This window comes from Bos taurus, chromosome 29 (assembly GCF_002263795.3).
Source record: "Bos taurus isolate L1 Dominette 01449 registration number 42190680 breed Hereford chromosome 29, ARS-UCD2.0, whole genome shotgun sequence".
Lineage (NCBI taxonomy): Eukaryota > Metazoa > Chordata > Mammalia > Artiodactyla > Bovidae > Bos > Bos taurus.
In genome coordinates this window covers 48,601,849-48,621,272 of record NC_037356.1, presented here as the reverse complement: position 1 = coordinate 48,621,272, position 19,424 = coordinate 48,601,849, and the positions used below count along the sequence as shown (strand labels likewise).

The following is a 19,424-nucleotide window of genomic DNA, read 5'->3' as shown; positions in this document are numbered from 1 at the left end:
GGGGCAGGCTGCGGCTCGTGCGCCCGGCTCAGTAGTTGTGGCACACTCCCTCAATAGCTTGAACTGTGTCCCCTGCCTTGGCCAGCAGGCTCATCCATTGACCACCAGAGAAGTCCCTGTGTATATTCTTGTTACAATGAGGTTGTTTTTCCCACTTCCTCAAGGGCACTTTTAAAGGTTTTTGAGCTACCTTGGAACAAATACAACACTCTCAGAATCCAGTTAAGTGTAAATGACTATCCAAATTTAGGTCTGATGAGTAGTTCCTTCTTTGTCATTACTCTTGCACAGTCCCGAGACATACAGCCTAGGGTGTGGCGTTTCTGTTGATCCTGGTTTTGCTGTGGCTGCTTTTAGTTAAGGTGAAGACTTACTGATAACATGATCGGCAGAATCAACTACAGCAGGGACAATAAGAGAAATCATCAAGCCCAACAAGGACTGTGCAACTTGTATGTGATAGTAATACATTAAAGTGGAAATCACAGACCTCCCCAGTGGCCCAGTGGTTACAACTTCGTCTTCCACCACAGAGAGGGCAGGTTCAATCCCTGGTCAGGGAGCTAAGCTCCCAGCTGCCTCACAGCCAGAAAACCAAAACATAAAACAGAAGCAGGATTATAAAAATTCAGTATTTTTAAAAAATGGCCCACATTAAAAAAAATCTTAAAAAAAAAAAAAAAAAAGCACACAACTAGGAGACAAGTAGAAGTATAAAAGAAAGGTGGGCTATCCAAACCACTTTTTACATCCAAAGATCTTAACAGTGCTACTTCCCCACAACCCAGGGGTGTGTGTGTGTGTGTGTAAGTCCCTTCAGTCAAAGGTACTTCTTTTTCTGTCTCCCCATTCCCCCATGCAACTTAGCCCCTTAAAAACAAGCCAACGGCTTTATCTGGGATTCGATGGAAGAAAAAGCAGCGTTTCCGTATTAGATGAAAATGTTCTGCTGGACTCACGTGGGGATGCTGTGTGTCTATATTGCACGTTAGGAGTGATTTAAAGTCTTGTCCAGTGTTAACTTTGGTCCTGAAAGTGTTAAGTTGCTCAGTTTTGTCTGACTCTGTGCGACCCTATGGACTGTAGCCGGCGAGGCTCCTCTGTCCATAGACTTCTCCAGGCATGAATACTAGAGTGGGTAGCCATTCCCTTCTCCAGGGGATCTTCCCGACCCAGGGATGAAACCCAGGTCTCCTGCATTGTAGGCAGATTCTTTATCTTCTGAGCCACCAGGGAGGCCCCAAACTTTCGTCCTACCTGCTGATGTTGGACTACTGTTCCTTGTAAATCATGAAGCATCCAGAGGGTCAGCCTGTCCTGGATTTATGATCTTGAGAAAGACTTTCACCGTCTTGGACAGTAGTTTCCTCATCTACTAAAGGGGGTGAGTGATCTTTCAGATAACCTTTTAGTGCTAACACTGTGTGATGCTAGGGAATACAGTTCAATGCAGGCAATGTATTAATATATAAAAACATTTTGCTCAAGTGTCTGTTCTGATGACCCCAGCCGCATTCCAGGACCTGCAAATAGCTCAGGGTGGCTCATGGCCCTAAAGATAGTGCCTGGGAGTCCCACTGGGAGGTGAGCTGGGGCCGGTGCCCCGGGGTACTCGCTGGGCCAGGCGGCATGCCGTGTCCCCGCCTGCCCATGGGCGTGACGGGCAGGTGTCGGGCTCAGAGTGATGCCAGCCTTGCCATCCCAAGCCCCCTGCCTGGGTCTGACATCTCAGATCTCAGGCACTGGGTCTTGGACTCCCCAACAGAAGCGGGAACCAGAACCCCCTGCAGCTGGCCTCGTCGCAGCAGCTCTTTGGAAACTGCACCCAGTCTCTCCACGTCTCTCTTGAGATCAGGCAGCCATCCTCACCTGCCTGCACTCTGACTGTATTTTCTGCCCCGCTCCTCACATCACAGCCACAGATGGATTTAAATTAAGCAACCTGGCCCTGGGGGGGACCCTGGTCCTCGCCGCCTGGGGGGACCACTGCTCAGTGAACAGCCCACAGGGCTGGTAGAAGAGGGGGAGAGGGGGAGCCTGGGCCCCAGAAGCACCCATGTGCCTCCCCAGGGTGGTGGCACCCAGGTCACGATGCTCTCGTGACACAAGACACGTGGACACACAGAAGAAATAGAAAACCGCAGTATACTGACACCAGAAGACATCCTGCCTATTCCGTGCAGAGCGAGGGGCACCTGACGCGGGCTGTGTCTGTAAACGCACACCCTTAGAAGAAAGGAGCCGGGAGCTTGTGCCCAAAGTGTTACAGGCTCACTCAGAGATGGCCTTAAGGAGACACTCAGTTGCGATTTTATTCTGGTAGTTTGCTGCATGATTTGATTTTTAAAAAAACGTATCTGGCCGTGTCGGGTCTCAGTCGTGGCGCGCAGTCTCAGTTTTGTCCTGGTCTCAACCGCCCTGCAGCACGTGGGCTCTTGGTTCCCCGACTAGGGATTGGACCCGCATCCCCTGGCATTAAGGCAGATTCTTAACCACTGAACCCCAGGGAAGTCCCATGATTTGATTTTTAAATTGTGAATCTGTAATTATTTAATAATGAAAACTTGGAAGATTTCTCTTTTGGAGAGAAACAGGAAGACTTTGGGTTCCCCGGGTGGTGCTAGTGGTCAAGAACCCAGGTGCCAATGCAAGAGACGTAAGACAGGTGGGTTCAATCCCGAGGTTGGGAAGATCCCCTGGAGCAGGGCACGGCAACCCACTGCAGTGTTCTTGCCTGGAGAATCCTATGGACAGAGGCGACTGCGGGCTGTGGTCCGTAGGGTCGCAGAGTTGGACGTGACCGAAGCAGATGAGCACACACCCATCCAGGAAGACAACTCTGGCTCTTAAAGCTGGAAAGAGGTTTCATACACACACATGAAAGAAACAAAATTTTACTAGTGAATTGATACTTTCCAAGTTAAAAAAAGTTTTTCACCCCATCTTGTTCCAAAAGGTTCTGCTGTGGCTTGTGAGGGTACAAAGGCCAAATGCAAAGCGGACAGCAAGGACTCTGCTGACCAGGCTGCGGTGGGGCGGGGAACCCCCTGGGCCCCACACCTTCCGCAGGCACCCTGACCAGGCTGCGGTGGGGTGGGGAACCCCCTGGGCCCCACACCTTCTGCAGGCACCCTGACCAGGCTGCGGTGGGGTGGGGAACCCCCTGGGTCCCACACCTTCCGCAGGCACCCTAGCCGGGGCCAGCCCCTACTCCCCACTGTCCTTTGCAGCTGGCAAAGGGCTCATGGTCTCCACTAAAGACAAGAGGGTGAAGGACCTCCCTGGCAGTCCAGTGCTGAAGACTCCATGCTTCCAATGCAGGGGCCGTGGGTTCAGTCCTTGGTCAGGGAACTAAGACTCTGCATGCTGTGCGGCCATAGCCAAAAAGATAAGCAAATAAATAAAATAAAGACAAGAGGATTCCCTGGTGGCATGTTACAAAGAATATCAGATCGTGAAGAGTCTCGCACACGGGAAGGTAGAGAGGATGACCTAGGGACAGACGCCGGTGGCTCTGATGTGACGAGAGCGTGCTTGATTGGCTTCATCTGCTGTTTCGGCCAAAGGTGACTCCATGAGGGACCTCACACCGCGCTGCCCTAAACTAAGACACGAAGACACAGCCCGCACGATTGCGCGGACAGAACCGAGAACCCCTTAGTCACGCCACGCCCAGTCCACACGTGAATGTCCCCGGACATCTCTGCGGCAGGTTTGCTCGGCACCATCAAGGCCCACACGCTGGGGGTGGTGCTGGCACTTCTCGGGCCCCGCCTCCGTGGGCACCGCCTGCCTGTGCCTGGCTCCCCAGTGCAGCCTGTGAGCAGGACGTAAGGCCTCCAGGAGGGGCCCCCGAACAGGGGCAGGGGCCTCACCCGAGCACTGGGGGCGGTGCGCTCTCCAGCCTCAGCTACGTCCCAGCCAGGGTCTGCCTGGGCGGCACGGGTCGGACGCTTCACTCGGTGCTGACTCTGTGTTCTTAGTGGAAAAACCTTTCTGTGCAGGTTAGCCCGGCTCTCCCCCGCAGGGGACCCCTCAGGCCCCGGTGTCCCTCTCGGGGGATGCGGAGACTGAGAGATGCGGGAAAGGGTGACGGGCAGAGCACACCTTTCCTGGTCCCTGTCACCTCTGAGCCACCTGCGGGATGACGCTCCACCATCGTTGAGAACCGTCAGCTCCCAACTTTCAGCTGAGCCCACCGATGGCCCTGGCCCGAGTCGGCGCCGCACTCAGGGCCCGGGCACAGAGGCTGTCCAACCGCCCTGTTCCAACCGCCCTGTCCCGTCCGCTTCTGTCCCGTCCGCTGGCCTGCTGTCCCTTTCGGTGGAGCCACTGGGGGCCCTGAAGCGCAGTGTCCATGGGGGCGGAGATGCTTAATCCTGCCACTTAGTAAAACCAAGTTTGTGGGGCAGATGTCCCCTCCCACGGTGACAGGTATGACGTCTTGGTCTTCTTTGCCCTCGAGGGCAAGTGTGGACGCCGGATTTCAACGGCTCCTTCTTTTCACTGCCCAGGTCTTCCCAGACTGAGCTGGGGGAGACTGCTGAGGCTTTTGACTTTGAAACAGTAAGAGGTTCCAGGAAACTGCAGCAAAAGGGTCCCTGTGCCCTCCACATGATTTCCTGGTGCTTACGTCTCACCCAAGATCAGTGCCCGGAGACCAGCCCTGGGGGCACGTGGCCTTGGGCGTGGACTCCTGCAGCCACCACCGCGGCCGAGGGGTGAGGGGTCCAGACCGCCCGCCACCATGAAGACCCCTCCTGCTGCCCTTTCTAGCCAGCCCCCACCCCGGGCCCACCAGGTGCGCTCTGCACCTCCGGGCTCTTGAGGAGGTCATCTCACTGGATCTCACCATGGGGGACCCTCTGCCTGATGTCCTGGAGAGCCCCCATCACTGTGTGGTTCCTGGTCTGCCCCATGCCTTCCTTCCTTCCAGGACGTTTCCTCCCAGGAGGGGGCTGCCGCTCAGAGCCGGAACCAGTCTGGGTGCTCACGTTCACCAGGGCAGCCCCTCAGCCTGCAGGGCTGGGAAGCACCGTGTCAACAAGCCGAGGGTGAGCGCCTGCTGTTTCCTCCCTCCGGGACACCTCCTCTCCCTCGGAGCTCTGTCCCCGCACCTCGCGGGGGTGACAGCCACGTGGTGCTCTGCGCAGCGACACAGCGTTGGGGTCCCACGTGACTCCTGCTCTGGCCTCGGAACATCCCCCAACGACGTGCAGCAGAGGGGTGCGTTCTCACCCCGACCCACGGAGCTGCTGCAACCGGGTGAAGGGGCGCTTTCCTAAACGGCTGCTGCCCTCTTCCCCGCCCTCGCCGTGCCCCCCGCCTCGGAGGGTAATGGGGGGCGCCCTGAGACCTCTGAAGTTAAGACACCCAAGGGCACGTGGTGCGTGTCTCTCTGGGGAGCACCGAGGCCATGGACCTGGGGCCCCCACCCAGCACCCCGGCTCCAGAGCGCAGATCCCGCCCTGAGCGCACCCAGTGGGGGCCCTGACCGAGACCCGCCAGGCGGGGCCAGGCTCAACAATACGGTCACTGTCGCGTCAGCACCGAGAGCGGGGGCGGCTTGCGGGGCAGCACCGTGTAACTAGCCTGGGCTTGTTTCACTTTGTTCTGGGCTTTTTTTTCTTACTGGTGTTTATGTTTTTTGTCGTTGAACGTATTAATCCCTGGGTCGGGAAGATCCCCTGCAGGATGTGCTGTGTGGGCAACCCACTCCACTATTCTTGCCGGGAGAATCCCACGGACAGAGGAGCCTGGGGGGCCACAGCCCAGGGGGTTGCGGTCAGACACAAGTGAAGCGCCCTAGCATGCATACCAACACCGATGCCCAGAGCCTGTCCTTGGGGGTCCTACCCTTGCACCCCCACGGGGCTGGGCCCCCCAGTGCAGCCAGGGCGGGAGGGCACGTGCTCCCACCTGCTCTGCCAGCAGTGCTCCTGTGGGCAGGGTGCAGGGTGAGCATGCCCAGCCCTGGGCATGGCCGACACCCCCCGACCATGGGCCGGGTCACGACACCAACTGCCACACGAGAGCAGGATGACGACCCGCAGCCCGTCGGCCCGGCCCTGAGGACCCCACCGTGGTCCTCGCGGAGCCCACCTGGCCCCTCGGTGCCCCTGCCTCGACCAAGGCTGGAGACACACCGTGGAGCTCAGTGGGGATTCTCCTCCCCCGAGAGTGAAAACGCGTGAACGGGGGTGGAGAGGACATACTCCCGGGCGGGGACCCGGGAACACTGCGGCCCCAATGTCACCCTGGGGGTGCTGAGCCGGCCCTGCCGTCCGCTCGCCCGCAGGATCGCGGTGGAGACAGGGCGGCGAGCTGAGCTAGCATGACCCGAGTGCCCGGCCGGGCAGGCTTTGTGTGCGGCGCCGCAGGCTCTGCCAGTTTGAGCCCGTCTTTCTCTTGCTCAAATGCCTCCCAATGTGCCCACACAACAGAGATTAGCTGATAGCCATCAGTACTGGTGGGGTGGGGGGTGCTGGGGGACGGTCCTTGGCTGAAGCCACTCGGCGGTCTGAGCCCCCGAGTCGTGACCTGCTGACCCAGCAGCCCCGCCAGCCCGGCGCGCGCTGACCGTGCAGGCTGACGGCAGACAAAGCCCAGCCCCCGGTTGGGAAGACTTTATTACTGACGACTCAGAGCAGGAGGCGGCCCGGCCCTCTGTGGACAGAGCGCTTCACTCGGGGCCAAGGGCCACTGTAAACAGGCGGGAGCACGGGCGGGGTCCCGGGGGGGTCACGGGGGGCCCCCGTTCTGAACCAGTTGCAGGTACTCTAAGTGCAGCTTCTCCTGCGCCTCGAACAGCTTCCGCAGCTTCTTGGCCTGCCCCTTGCTCAGCTCTTTGCCTTCGGTGTCGTGCGTGGGCAGACCCTGGGGGGCGAGAGCACGGCGGTCACCCCGGGCACCCCGCCCCCACACCACACTCTGCACCCAGCACCCTGATCCGCGGCGCTGGGGCCTCTGGGGAGCACCCTCCTGCCCCGGGCTGAGAGGCATGGCACCCAGGTGGGTCGGCGGCCTCCTTGCTCGTGTGAGCTTAAAAGCACAGCAGGCCGGAGGGTCTCGGGAGGCCCCACTGGGGAAGCCCTGGCCGGGGGCAAGGCTGTGCCATGCCCTTCGGACCGTCTGCGGGGACAGGCTCTGCAAACCCCTTAACCAGCCCCGCGCTGACAGAGGGCAGCCCTGCACACAGGCTGGACCTAACAGCCCACACGAGCCCGTCTTCCTGGGCAGAGACACTCCTTAGCCAAGTTCAAACCCCTGCCATCCCCGTTTCATGGTCTAACAACGTCCTGAAAAGAAAAAAAAGCCTCCTCTTACATTTTCGTCGAACTTGGAGTATTTGTCGCTTTCCGATAAGAACATCTCACTGGGTGGGATCTTCATCTTGGCCAGCTTTGCTGCCTGGAACACACACGTGGGGTCACTGCTCCGAGCCCAGAGGGGGGCCCCACGCCAGCCCCCAAGTTCAGGGAGCGACAGAAAGACCGAGGCGACACCCAGGCAGAGGGAGTTAAAGGCGGAAAGTGGAGGTTTTCTGTAGGACAGAGGGGTGCGGGGCACACGGCAGGGTCAGGGTGGCAGGCGCCAGCCCGCAGCCGCCGCCTCCCTGGGGCACCACGTGGATGTGGGGGACAGAGGTGGGGGGCAGCTAGGCTGTGAGAGACACAGACGGCAGAGTGGGGGTCAAAGTGCCTTCCTGCCGGAAGCCCCCCTCACAGGCAGATGCTACCTCCTGCTCCTGTCTCTTCCTGGTAGCCTCCTCTTTCTTCTTCCTTTTCTCCTCTTCCGCCTGTGGGACAGCAGACTCCCGTGAGCTGAGCCGCCCCGGCCCCGCTCGAGGGGGAGGGAAATGGGACAAGCCCCCTGCTGCCCCCTGCTGCTGCCCCCTGCCCGGCCCGCTGTGGACACAGGGCAGGGAGTGGGCACCACACGTGAGGTCACCCTCAGCACGGCCACAATGAAGGAGGGAGCAGAGGCCTGCCCGGCCATGCGGTGGGACCAGGGATGGCCCGGAGAGCCCCGCTGGGCGGCGCCACCCGGGGGCGGGAGGGCGGCCTGGGTGCTGGGCTCCCTGCCCGCACAGAGCGGCCTGGAGCCCACCATGGGTCTGCTGAGTCCCCCGCCGTGTACACCCCTCCTGGCATCCACGGCGGCACCCCGGGGCACAGGCAGCCCTGCTGCCTCACCACGCCCCTCCCGGACACCTGCGGAGGCTCCTCCTGGCCCCCAAATGCAGGTCGACAGCGGCTTCCTCCTACAGCCCCGTGGGCCCAGCCCATGAGCTGTGCCCAGAGCTGCCGAAGGGCACCGGCTCCGTCCCATTTCTCTGCAGGACACTGAGTCCCCGAGAGCAGGGTCGGTCCTGATTCACGGAGCAATCCTGCTCCCAGAGGTCTAGGGGGTCTGATGTGTGACAAGGACGCGTGCTGGGGCGGAGGGAGCTGTGACAACACGCTCACCCCCGGGGACGGGGAGGATGGAGGTGAGACACGCTCACCCTGGGGACGGGGAGGATGGAGAGTGAGACACACTCACCCCGGGGACGGGGAGGATGGAGGGGGACACGCTCACCCTGGGGACAGGGAGGATGGAGAGTGAGACACGCTCAGCCTGGGGACGGGGAGGATGGAGGTGAGACACACTCACCCCGGGGACGGGGAGGACGGAGAGTGAGACAGGTTCACCCCCGGGGACGGGGAGGATGGAGAGTGAGACACGCTCACCCCGGGGACGGGGAGGATGGAGAGTGAGACACGTTCACCCTGGGGACGGGGACGATGGAGAGTGAGACACGTTCACCCCTGGGGACGGGGAGGATGGAGAGTGAGACACGCTCAGCCCCATGGACGGGGAGGACGGAGGTGAGACACGCTCACCCCCGGGGACAGGGAGGACGGAGGTGAGACACGCTCACCCCCGGGGACGGGGAGGATGGAGGTGAGACACGCTCAGCCCCGTGGACGGGGAGGATGGAGGTGAGACATGCTCACCCCTGGGGACGGGAAGGATGGAGGTGAGACACGCTCACCCCCGGGGACGGGGAAGATGGAGAGTGAGACAAGCACACCACCGTGGACAGGGAGGATGGAGAGTGAGACACGCTCACCCCGGGGATGGGGAGAATGGAGGTGATACATGTTCACCCCTGGGGACAGGGAGGATGGAAGTGACATGCTTACCCCCGGGGACGGGGAGGATGGAGGTGAGACATGCTCACCCCCGGGGACGGGGAGGATAGAGAGTGAGACACGCTCACCCTGGGGACGGGGAGGATGGAGGTGAGACACGCTCACCCCAGGGACGGGGAGAATGGAGGTGAGTTCACCCCCAGGGGACGGGGAGGATGGAGGTGAGTTCACCCCCAGGGGACAGGGAGGATGGAGGTGAGACACGCTCACCCTCGTGGATGGGGAGGATGGAGGGGGACACGCTCATCCCCGGGGACAAGGGAGGATGGAGGGGGACACGCTCACCCCGTGGACGGGGAGGATGGAGGGGGACACGCTCACCCCGGGGACGGGGAGGATGGAGGGGACACGCTCACCCCGGGGACGGAGAGGATGGAGGGGCACACGCTCACTCCGGGGACGGGGAGGATGGACACACACTCACTCCCGGGCCGGGGTGACACTTCAGGTGACCGGCAGGTGGGACCACACGTCTGCAGGTCACCAGAAGCAACGGACCTTCCCTCACGCTCCGCGCTCTTCGTTAGGAGCTGATTCTGTTGTTTAATTGCCAAGTGGTTGCCTAGCTTGTTTGTCCTCCCTTTCAACGTTTACAAACACTGGGGCTTAGTAAGACTGGAAACACTGACTCCTCCGTGTGCAGTGCACACACGCCCGTGGTCATCGCGCCAGCACACGGCCAGCCCGGCCCCTGCGGCCTCACTCACCCTTTTCTTGTCTTCTCTCTCTCTCAGTAAGGCGTCTCTGTCCACCAGCTTGACCACGGTGGGCAGACCTGAAAGGCAAATGGCCGTGGGAGTCCCGAGCCCAGCCCTGTGCCCACTGCTCCTGCCCTCGGGGCCCCCAGAGGGCAGCAGGGAAACCCCCGTTACTGCTCCCAGAGACCACACGTTAACTGTGCTGCTGGGGCCTGAAGAGCCAGGCATCACAGTGAGACTTTCTCCTGAGGGTTTAAAACCCCATCATTTTCTGTGAAGCCCAAACCCCAGCCAAGTCAAAAGACAAGCTGTGAAACTCGCTGACGATCCACACGACACAGGCTGCCTCCCGAGGGACAGGTCCCTGCAGAATCGGGGTGCCGGGCAGTCAGGCCACAGGAGCAGAGCCCCAGATGTCGTCTTTCAGACAGAAGGGGCTGGCGTGAGGCCCAAGAGGCACGATCCGGCCCTGCGGACCCTGTAAGAGGCGCGGTGCCCTCGGACCCATCCCAGCAGCTCCCCTCTTGAGAGCCAGCCGCAACTGGCAGCCCCCACCCGGCGCCCACATCACAGCCAGAGGACCCACCTTCGTGGTCTTCCAGCCGCACCCCCAGCTCGGGCAGGACGTTGTCCCGCAGGGCGTCGCTCAGCTGGAGGACCTCAGGCACTGTGGGCAGAGGACACGGCTCAGTCCTCGGGCGTGGGAATGCCCGGGCACTGCCCGCTGGCAGTGGAGGCAGGCGAAGCCGAAACAGACACCACAGTCACTGCTGAGTGCAGAGCAGGCACAGCTCGGGGCCCTGTTGAGTGGCGGGCACATAGCCTGGCCCCGAAGACCCTACGTGGGGACAGCCCGGCATGACAGCAGGCCCGGGGAGACCAGGGCTCCGCTGTACAGAGGGGCCCCCGGGAACACTGAGCCCCATGGCCAGGGCGCAGCGATCCTGGGAGAGGCAGCCGCGTCTCTCCACCTGGGACCAGGGGCTTGTTCTGAGCCCTGAGGTCACGACCAGCCCCGGACCAGATCCCTGCTGTCGGCTCACAGCAGCCGGCACGCCAGGCCCAGGGACCTGTGGGCAGGACCCAGAAAGGCGGGAGTGGAGGCGGGGCTCTCCAGGAACCGACGTGCACCTGCAGGTGGGGGTGACCCCCACGGCTGCCTGCGCCTCTCACCCAGAGATCCTGGCCGAGCAAGGGACAGGAAAGGGCCCCCTGGCCCGACTCTGCCTTGAGCACCAGCTCTCCTGGCCGGGCCCACCCCACCCAAGGGAGGGGGCCACCTAGAGCCCAGCTTGAAGGACCCCCAGGAGGTAAGAAAGACTCAGAGCAGCAGAGCAGGCAGGGCAAGCACACTTCCTGGGAGGCCCTGGGAAGGCCTCGACAGGCCCCTCACGTCTGGACAATCCTAACCCACACGTTAGTCTCTCCGTTCATCCTAAAAGCAACACGAGCAACCCCTGGCTCACTCCCTTCCTGGCCCAGGAGCAGGGGGACCCTGTGAGAGCCCTGTAATGGCCCCGAAGTGCCAACGCCAGCCAGGCCCCGTCCGCAGGAAGCGCCCTGACCAGGGAGGACGCAGCTGGGGGGAAGAGGCCAGCCTGTCTGCACCGGGTGTGAAGGGCTTGCTTACAAGCTGCCCTTGTAAGGGCTAAAAATTCACCCCAGCTAAACCCATATCCTACCGACACCAAGAGCTGCTCTTGAGACCCTCTGGCCCTAGACCCCGGCCCCGGGGCACGGCAGGTTCAGCTGTGGGCAGACCCGGGCCCATGGGCCCTCCACATCCCTCTCTGCAGCTCTGACCTATCCCTACGGGTAATGGTCTTGACAGGGATCAAGACCATCCCCATGGAAAAGAAATGCAAAAAAAGCAAAATGGCTATCTGGGGAGGCCTTACAAATAGCTGTGAAAAGAAGAGAAGCAAAAAGCAAAGGAGAAAAGAAAAGATAAAAGCATCTGAATGCAGAATTCCAAAGAATAGCAAGAAGAGATAAGAAAGCCTTCCTCAGCGATCAATGCAAAGAAATAGAAGAAAACAACAGAATGGGAAAGACTAGAGATCTCTTCAAGAAAATCAGAGATACCAAGGGGACATTTCATGCAAAGATGGGCACGATAAAGGACAGAAATGGTATGGACCTAACAGAAGCAGAAGATATTAAGAAGAGGTGGTAAGAATACACAGAAGAACTGTACAAAAAAGAGCTTCACGACCCAGATAATCACGATGGTGTGATCACTGACCTAGAGCCAGACATCCTGGAATGTGAAGTCAAGTGGGCCTTAGGAAGCATCACTATGAACAAAGCTAGTGGAGGTGATGGAATTTCAGTTGAGCTCTTTCAAATCCTGAAAGATGATGCTGTGAAAGTGCTGCCCTCAATATGCCAGCAAATTTGGAAAACTCAGCAGTGGCCACAGGACTGGAAAAGGTCAGTTTTCATTCCAATCCCAAAGAAAGGCAATGCCAAAGAATGCTCAAACTACCGCACAATTGCACTCATCTCACACGCTAGTAAAGTAATGCTCAAAATTCTCCAAGCCAGGCTTCAGCAATACGTGAACAGTGAACTTCCAGATGTTCAAGCTGGTTTTAGAAAAGGCAGAGGAACCAGAGATCAGATTGCCAACATCTGCTGGATCATCGAAAAAGCAAGAGTTCCAGAAATACATCTATTTCTGCTTTATTGACTATGCCAAAGCCTTTGACTGTGTTGATCACAATAAACTGTGGAAAATTCTGAAAGAGATGGGAATACCAGACCACCTGACCTGCCTCTTGAGAAACCTATATGCAGGTCAGGAAGCAACAGTTAGAACTGGACATGGAACAACAGACTGGTTCCAAATAGGAAAAGGAGTACATCAAGGCTGTATATTGTCACCCTGCTTATTTAACTTCTATGCAGAGTACATCATGAGAAACGCTGGGCTGGAAGAAGCACAAGCTGGAATCAAGATTGCCGGGAGAAATATCAATAACCTCAGATATGCAGATGACACCACCCTTATGGCAGAAAGTGAAGAGGAACTCAAAAGCCTCTTGATGAAAATGAAAGTGGAGAGTGAAAAAGTTGGCTTACAGCTCAACATTCAGAAAACGAAGATCATGGCATCTGGTCCCATCACTTCATGGGAAATAGATGGGGAAACAGTGGAAACAGTGTCAGACTTTATTTTTTTGGGCTCCAGAATCACTGTAGATGGTGACTGCAGCCATGAAATTAAAAGACGCTTACTCCTTGGAAGAAAGGTTATGACCAACCGAGATAGCATATTGAAAAGCAGAGACATTACTTTGACAACAAAGGTCCGTCTAGTCAAGGCTATGGTTTTTCCTGTGGTCATGTATGGATGTGAGAGTTGGATTGTGAAGAAGGCTGAGTACCAAAGAATTGATGCTTTTGAACTGTGGTGTTGGAGAAGACTCTTGAGAGTCCCTTGGACTGCAAGGAGATCCAACCAGTCCATTCTGAAGGAGATCAGCCCTGGGATTTCTTTGGAAGGAATGATGCTAAAGCTGAAACTCCAGTACTTTGGCCACCTAATGCTAAGAGTTGACTCATTGGAAAAGACTCTGATGCTGCGAGGGATTGGGGGCAAGAGGAGAAGGGGACGACAGAGGATGAGATGGCTGGATGGCATCACTGATTCGATGGACGTGAGTCTGGGTGAACTCCGGGAGTTGGTGATAGACAGGGAGGCCTGGCGTGCTGGGATTCATGGGGTCGCAAAGAGTTGGACACGACTGAGCTGAATTGACTGAACTGAATGCAGGAGACCCAGGTTCGATCCCTGGGTCGGGAAGATCCCCTGGAGAAGGGAATGACAACCCACTCCAGTATTGTTGCCCAGAGAATCCCATGGACAGAGGAGCCTGGCAGGCAACAGTCCGTGGGGTCGCAGAGTCAGACACAACTGAGCACTTTTCAGTATACTCACTACACAGACGTTAGACACAGAACTACTAAAGGCCCCTCAACTCCTCTCCTAGGCGTGCACCCAAAACACCTGAGCACAGGGAGCCAAGCTGACACTTACACACACGCATTCACAGCAGTGCCGTGCACCAAAGGTGCACACTGTCCATCCGTCCACCCAGGGCTGACAGATGGACAGAAGGCAGCACGCACGTGCAGTGGAGAATCACGGATTTAAAGAGGAAGGGGGCACGGCCACGTGCCACAGCGTGGGTAACCTCGAAAACATTCTGCTGAAAAGCCAGACAAAAGCAGCCAAAGAACAGGCTGGAAGGGGTCTGCTCCCTGCCCCTGCTGGCGAAAAGCCCCATCTTTATCTCTGGATGAAACTCAAGAGAAATCTGGGAGAACAGAGTGAACTGAAGAGACGGGAGCGCCGGGTTAGCATCCCAGGGAGTCTACCGACCCTGGCATCTCTCTGAACTTCCCAGGGAACAACGTGGAAACAAACAAACAAACGAGGTTACACGCAGCGGTTCTTGCTGTTCAGCTGTCACGACACATCCCACTCTGCGACCCACGGGCGCAGCACGTCAGGCTTCTCTGTCCCTCACCACCGCCCAGGGTTGGCTCAGACTCACGTTCACTGAGGCGGCGATGCCATCCGACCATCTCCTCTGCTGCGTGATCCGTTTACGGAACACGCCCGCAACGGGACAACCCCGAGACAGAGGGCAGGCTGGCGGCAGCCGGAGGCTGGGGGAGGGGAGCGCCTCTGGAGGGCGGGGACGTTTGGGGGCCGGAAGGCGGCGGCGCTGCACGGGCCAGGAAGGCCCTGGGAGCCCGAACGGTACCTCAGTGTGGCCGCTTTTACGTCATGTGAATTTCACCTCAATAAACTATTTTTTAAAGGGAAAACCCCAGTTGGATATTTCCGAGGAATTCAATAAACCGACTCTTAAATGTATGCAACAAATTTCTGAGAACAACTCACACGACCCTAAAAGAGGAGCACAGAGGGCGAGCTGGCCTCCAGGGAGGGGAGAAGCTCGCAGGTGGCGATGGAAGCTTCCAGCCCCGCCACCGCCACGGTGGCAGGAGTGAAGCCAAGGCTTCTACCCGGAGAGTCCAAGCTGGAGGAGCGGCCCACGAGTCTGGGGCAGCAGTGGGCTGGGTGCAGGGCACTGGGCGGACCTGCTCCAGGTGGGGTGGGGGAGCCTGTGCACAGAGCAAGGGCGGCCAGGGGCCAGCAGGCCTCCTGGAAGGACGCAGCTACGTGGCCGCCAGGGAGGCCAGCAAGGAGAATGGGCATCCTGGACGTGGGCCGGCAGGCGACGTCCCTGGGGCACCTCTCGGCCTTGCAGGTGCCAAGCTCTGAGCCCAGCTCCAGGCAGGAAGGAGCACGCCCCGCAGTGGCCATCTCAGGACCACCTCGCCACACCTGCAGCTGCAGCCTCGCCCCTCCCCGCCTGCACAGCCCGGGGCTTCGCTGCCCACTGCAGGCTCAGGTCAGCCCTGCTGGTCGCCGTGAGTCCAGACCAGCAGAAGGGGAAGCGGACTGCCTTTCTGACGCGGTTAGCTGCCCGTCCGACAGCCGCTCAGAGCCGCCCGAGAGGACATGTTTGCACCCCCCCATCCTCAGGCTCTCGGGCGAGCACGAGGGGCAGGCAGGGTGCAGACAGCAAAGCCGGAGCAGACTCCAGAGCCGCCCCAGGAGACGCTGTGCAGTCACCACGGGCCTCTGCGGCCAAGGACAGGACCCCTCCAGTCCTCGGCCTGCGGACGCCCCAGGCCACGGAGCCCCGCCAGGCACACCGCACCTCTGTGCTCACGGGCGATCCGCCGCACCCCTTCCCGGAACTCCGACAGCACCTGCAGGTAGGGCATGACCGTGGACTCCAGCTGCAGAGAGAACGTTTGGGTTGCTGTGACAGGCGCCCTGTTTGTGAAGGTCAGAGCCCGGCACACGCGCCTCAGGGCGGGGCTGCCAACAGATGTGCGAGCCTGTCCAACGCGGGGCCACAGGCGTGGGGGCGCCCGCATGGCGGCACAGGCAGGACAGTAAGAGGGTCCCCCCCAGTGGCCTGAGCCTGGAGTTCATAGAAGCCTGGTCTCAGACATCCAGGAGGGAACGCGGTCCTGGGGGCAGGGGCAGCAGGGAGTCCTGGCCCGGGAGGGCTTTACTCACATTGAGGCTGGTTCCAGCTCCTCCGATGGGGAAACCCAAGGAGCTTTCCTCTTCTATGGCCCCGAAGATCTAGGGAAAGAAGCAAGCGTGCAGGACACGTGGCTGAGAGACAGCAGGCAGGGACCGCATCTGCGATGCGCGGGCGGCGGTGCCCCAGGCCCTACCCGGCGCGGGTAGTGGTGGGGCAGTTAGAGACTGAGACCCAGGCTGAGGTGCCCGCCCACCGCTGCAGGACGGGTCTGGTTCCCACAACCCCTCTGGCCCCCAGCCAAGGCCACTGGACGACAGAGCCTCCTGCAGAGACCCCCAGGACTCATCAGCAGGGAGAGAGCATGCTGAACGAGGCATTGGGGACTGCTGGCAAGTACTTCTGCTCGTCAAACCCCAGACAAGAGGGACGAAAGCCGGCGCGGGCCGCTCACCTTCAGCATGTGTGTGAGGTAGTGGGCGATGCTCTCCAGCAGGACGCGGTGGGGCCTCCTCCGGGCGGCCTTGCGGGCCGCCATGTAGAGGTTGCACTGGCCGACCAGAGCCCGCATCTCCTCCAGGACTGTGCGCGTGTCGATGTTGTCACAGAGCGCCTGGTGAACCGCGGCCTTCTTCTTGTAAAAGCTGAGCGGGAAGAGGAAGGCGGGGCGCCGTCAGCCGGACAGCTCTGCCTGGGGCGGCCCGCAGCGTGATGGTTCTGAGCACGGTTCCGCACGGACAGCGGGGACGGAGTCACCAGCTGCCCCCTCACCCCCCGTCAGTGGGCACAATGGGAGACCGTGCAGGCCCAGGGACAAGGTGCCGCCTCACCTCTTGTTCAGCTCCGTTTCCTCGTCCTCCCACTTCTCAAACTGAGCGGCCACCTCCACGGGGGCTCGGAGGAGGTCTTTCACGTTTAAGAAAAACTCCTGAAGTTAGAAAACCCCGTTCAGGAGAATTTCTGAAAAGAGCCTGAGCTGCTCTGGGCACCACCCAGCCCCGCACACAGCAGAGGGCAGGAAGGGGACCAAAAGGTTTCTCTGCAGGACCAGAGTCCCATCTCGGCTTTGGGGTCCCTTGGGGTGGCCGGCAGGCGCCCACGTAGGTGAGACGGGGCGCACCGGCAAAGCGGCTCAGCCGCCCCCCAGCTCAGCCCCCACATCCCCTTTTGTCCAGGAGGAGCGAGGCCCTCGCGAGGCCGAGGGGCGCGGGGCGGGACCTACATTGAGGAGCCTCTCGTACTGCAGCGCCGACTCCATGGTGTTGGCCGAGTAGTCCAGCGTGTCCTTCCACGAGTGCATGAGGAAGGCCAGGCGCAGCTGGCGGGCTGCGGGCAGAAGGGCAGCCTGAGGCTCCGCCCCAGCCGGCGGCACCCGCGCGGACAGGGGCGCTGGGGGCTCCTTACCTGAGTGCTTCTTCAGGGCGTCTTTAATGGTGATGAAGTTCTTGAGCGACTTGGACATCTTGCAGCCCGCGATGGTCAGGTGGCCTGTGTGCAGGAAGTACCTGACCCAGCAGTCGTTCTCAAAGTAGGCCTGCACACACGGGCGGGAGGGGCGGGGGCGGGGCTCAGGGCACCTCCGCAGGCCCAGGGGGCTCAGAGAGGGGACCCTGTGCTGGGCAGGGCCCTGGCAGGAAGTGAGGACGGGCGGGTCCAGGCCTGCGCTGCGAAGGCCAGGCTGCTCATGTGCGAATCAGACCAAACAATCCGATTCACACTCCCCTGACTCGGAGGCCAGGCTCTGCTGGAGAGCACTCGCCGCGCACCCCCTGCCCACCCACCTGCCCAGACAGCGGCCGAGGCCCCTACCTCTGACTGCGCCAGCTCGTTGTCGTGGTGAGGGAAGCGGAGGTCGAAGCCCCCTCCGTGGATGTCCATCGAGGCTCCCAGGAGGGTGCCCGCCATGGCCGAGCACTCGATGTGCCATCCGGGGCGCCCCTGGGGACCCACACTCAGTGAGGGAGCGCCCCGCCTGGCCTCCGTGGCCGCGACCCCCAGAAACCGAGCTCCGCGGGAGCAGGGGGTCGAGTCCCACACGCGGAAAGACCGCAGGGAACGGCGAACCCCGTGAAGGCCGAGGCCGTGTCGCTGCCGGGCCCCTGCTCCAACACCCCTGGCCACCTGGCTCGCGCCACCAGGACCGTCGTCACAGGCAACATTAGAGGGCGGACACCCCCAACAGCTCAGGTCAGAGATGGTTGGGATGCAGGGCTCCGAGGTGCTCCAGTCCCATCCCACCGGCCACAGGGGGAAGGTGATGACCCCATGGGGAGTGGGCCTTGCAGGGATGCGTTCCCCCCCACCCCCAGCCACACTCACCTTGCCCCAGGGGCAGGGCCAGGACGGCTCCCCGGGCTTGGAGGCCTTCCAGAGCGCAAAGTCATTGGGGGACCGCTTCTCACTCAGGCGCTCTGCAGAGACGCTCAGGTCGCCTGCGGACGTGGGGAGCGTGGGATCATCTCAGCCCAGGGATGTGTGAGTTATGTGTTTATTGGACCCCCACCCCTGCACCCCACTGCCCCCCACCCCCGCAGCCCCTGCATCAGGATGATGATGGAGCGGAGTGCAGGTGTGAGGGGCGGTTCCCGCGGGCCTGCCTCAGGGACAGGTGTGAGGGGCTGCTCTCGAGGGCCTGCCTCGGGTGCAGGGGTGAGGGGCTGTTCCCGCGTGCCTGCCTCGGGGACGCCGGCTCGAGTGGGCAGGCTCCTGTACTAACATCGGTGGCCTCTGGGCCGGATTCTGGGAGGTGTGAGCCGGGCCACTCTGCACAGCGCGCTGGGCCTGGAGGCTGCAAGTCGGGACCCCCGCTGGTCCCCCCAGAAGGGAACCCACCCACAGGAGAGCCCCCAGCCCACATGGGCACAGCAGCTGCTGTGAACATAACACCCGCCCTGAGCCCAGCCTGCACGTAGAGCGTGCCCCTGGGTATCGGGGCTGTGCTGGCTGAGGCACTCAGGCCCGAGAGGGTCTTCCAGGTCCCTGGTGGAAAACTCCAGGACAGGAGTGACACAGACTCTCACGTCCAGGCTGCAAACGCGGCCACAGCAGGAGGAACCTGGGAGGCAGTGTGTCAGCGGCCGAGAAAAGAGCTGGACGGAGGCCCCTCTGGACCAAGGGGTGGCGCCGGGCGCTAAACACAGAGCCCCTGGGAGACTCGACAGACCCAGGAAGACATTCCACAGGCGGATGCGCCGGGACGAGAACTACGCGACGACTGCGGGCATCCTGCTGTCCTGACGTGCGGGTCTGTGGGGTTTTCATCCATAGAAGGGGAGCCCAGGCGCCCACCGAGTGGGACACGTGCCCCTATGGGCCGCACGCCTGTTCTCACCGTGATCACATCACCCCGGCGTCGGCAGTTTCTCAGACACGTGACCTGACCTGGAGTGCCGACCCTCTCTGCCCACCATTCCCAGGACAGATAACTCACACTGGGGGCTTTACGTTCTTCG

At 60.5% G+C, this 19,424-nt stretch overlaps 1 protein-coding gene across 2 annotated transcripts in view; it reads right to left on the bottom strand.

The window, feature by feature from the left end:
• Nucleotides 1–6,611: 6,611 nt before the first annotated feature.
• Nucleotides 6,612–19,424, bottom strand: part of CARS1 (cysteinyl-tRNA synthetase 1) — a 52,697-nt gene continuing 39,884 nt past the window's right edge. For both annotated transcript variants that reach the window (XM_059882922.1, NM_001103249.1), the window contains 13 exon segments: nt 18,292–18,404; nt 17,782–17,910; nt 17,377–17,506; nt 17,195–17,298; nt 16,803–16,900; nt 16,427–16,616; nt 16,005–16,073; nt 15,637–15,718; nt 10,482–10,562; nt 9,905–9,972; nt 7,739–7,798; nt 7,327–7,410; nt 6,612–6,876 (listed from right to left, as the gene is read on the bottom strand). In XM_059882922.1, the coding sequence (XP_059738905.1) occupies nt 6,742–6,876; nt 7,327–7,410; nt 7,739–7,798; nt 9,905–9,972; nt 10,482–10,562; nt 15,637–15,718; nt 16,005–16,073; nt 16,427–16,616; nt 16,803–16,900; nt 17,195–17,298; nt 17,377–17,506; nt 17,782–17,910; nt 18,292–18,404 (1,343 nt within the window). In that variant the 3' untranslated portion in view covers nt 6,612–6,741.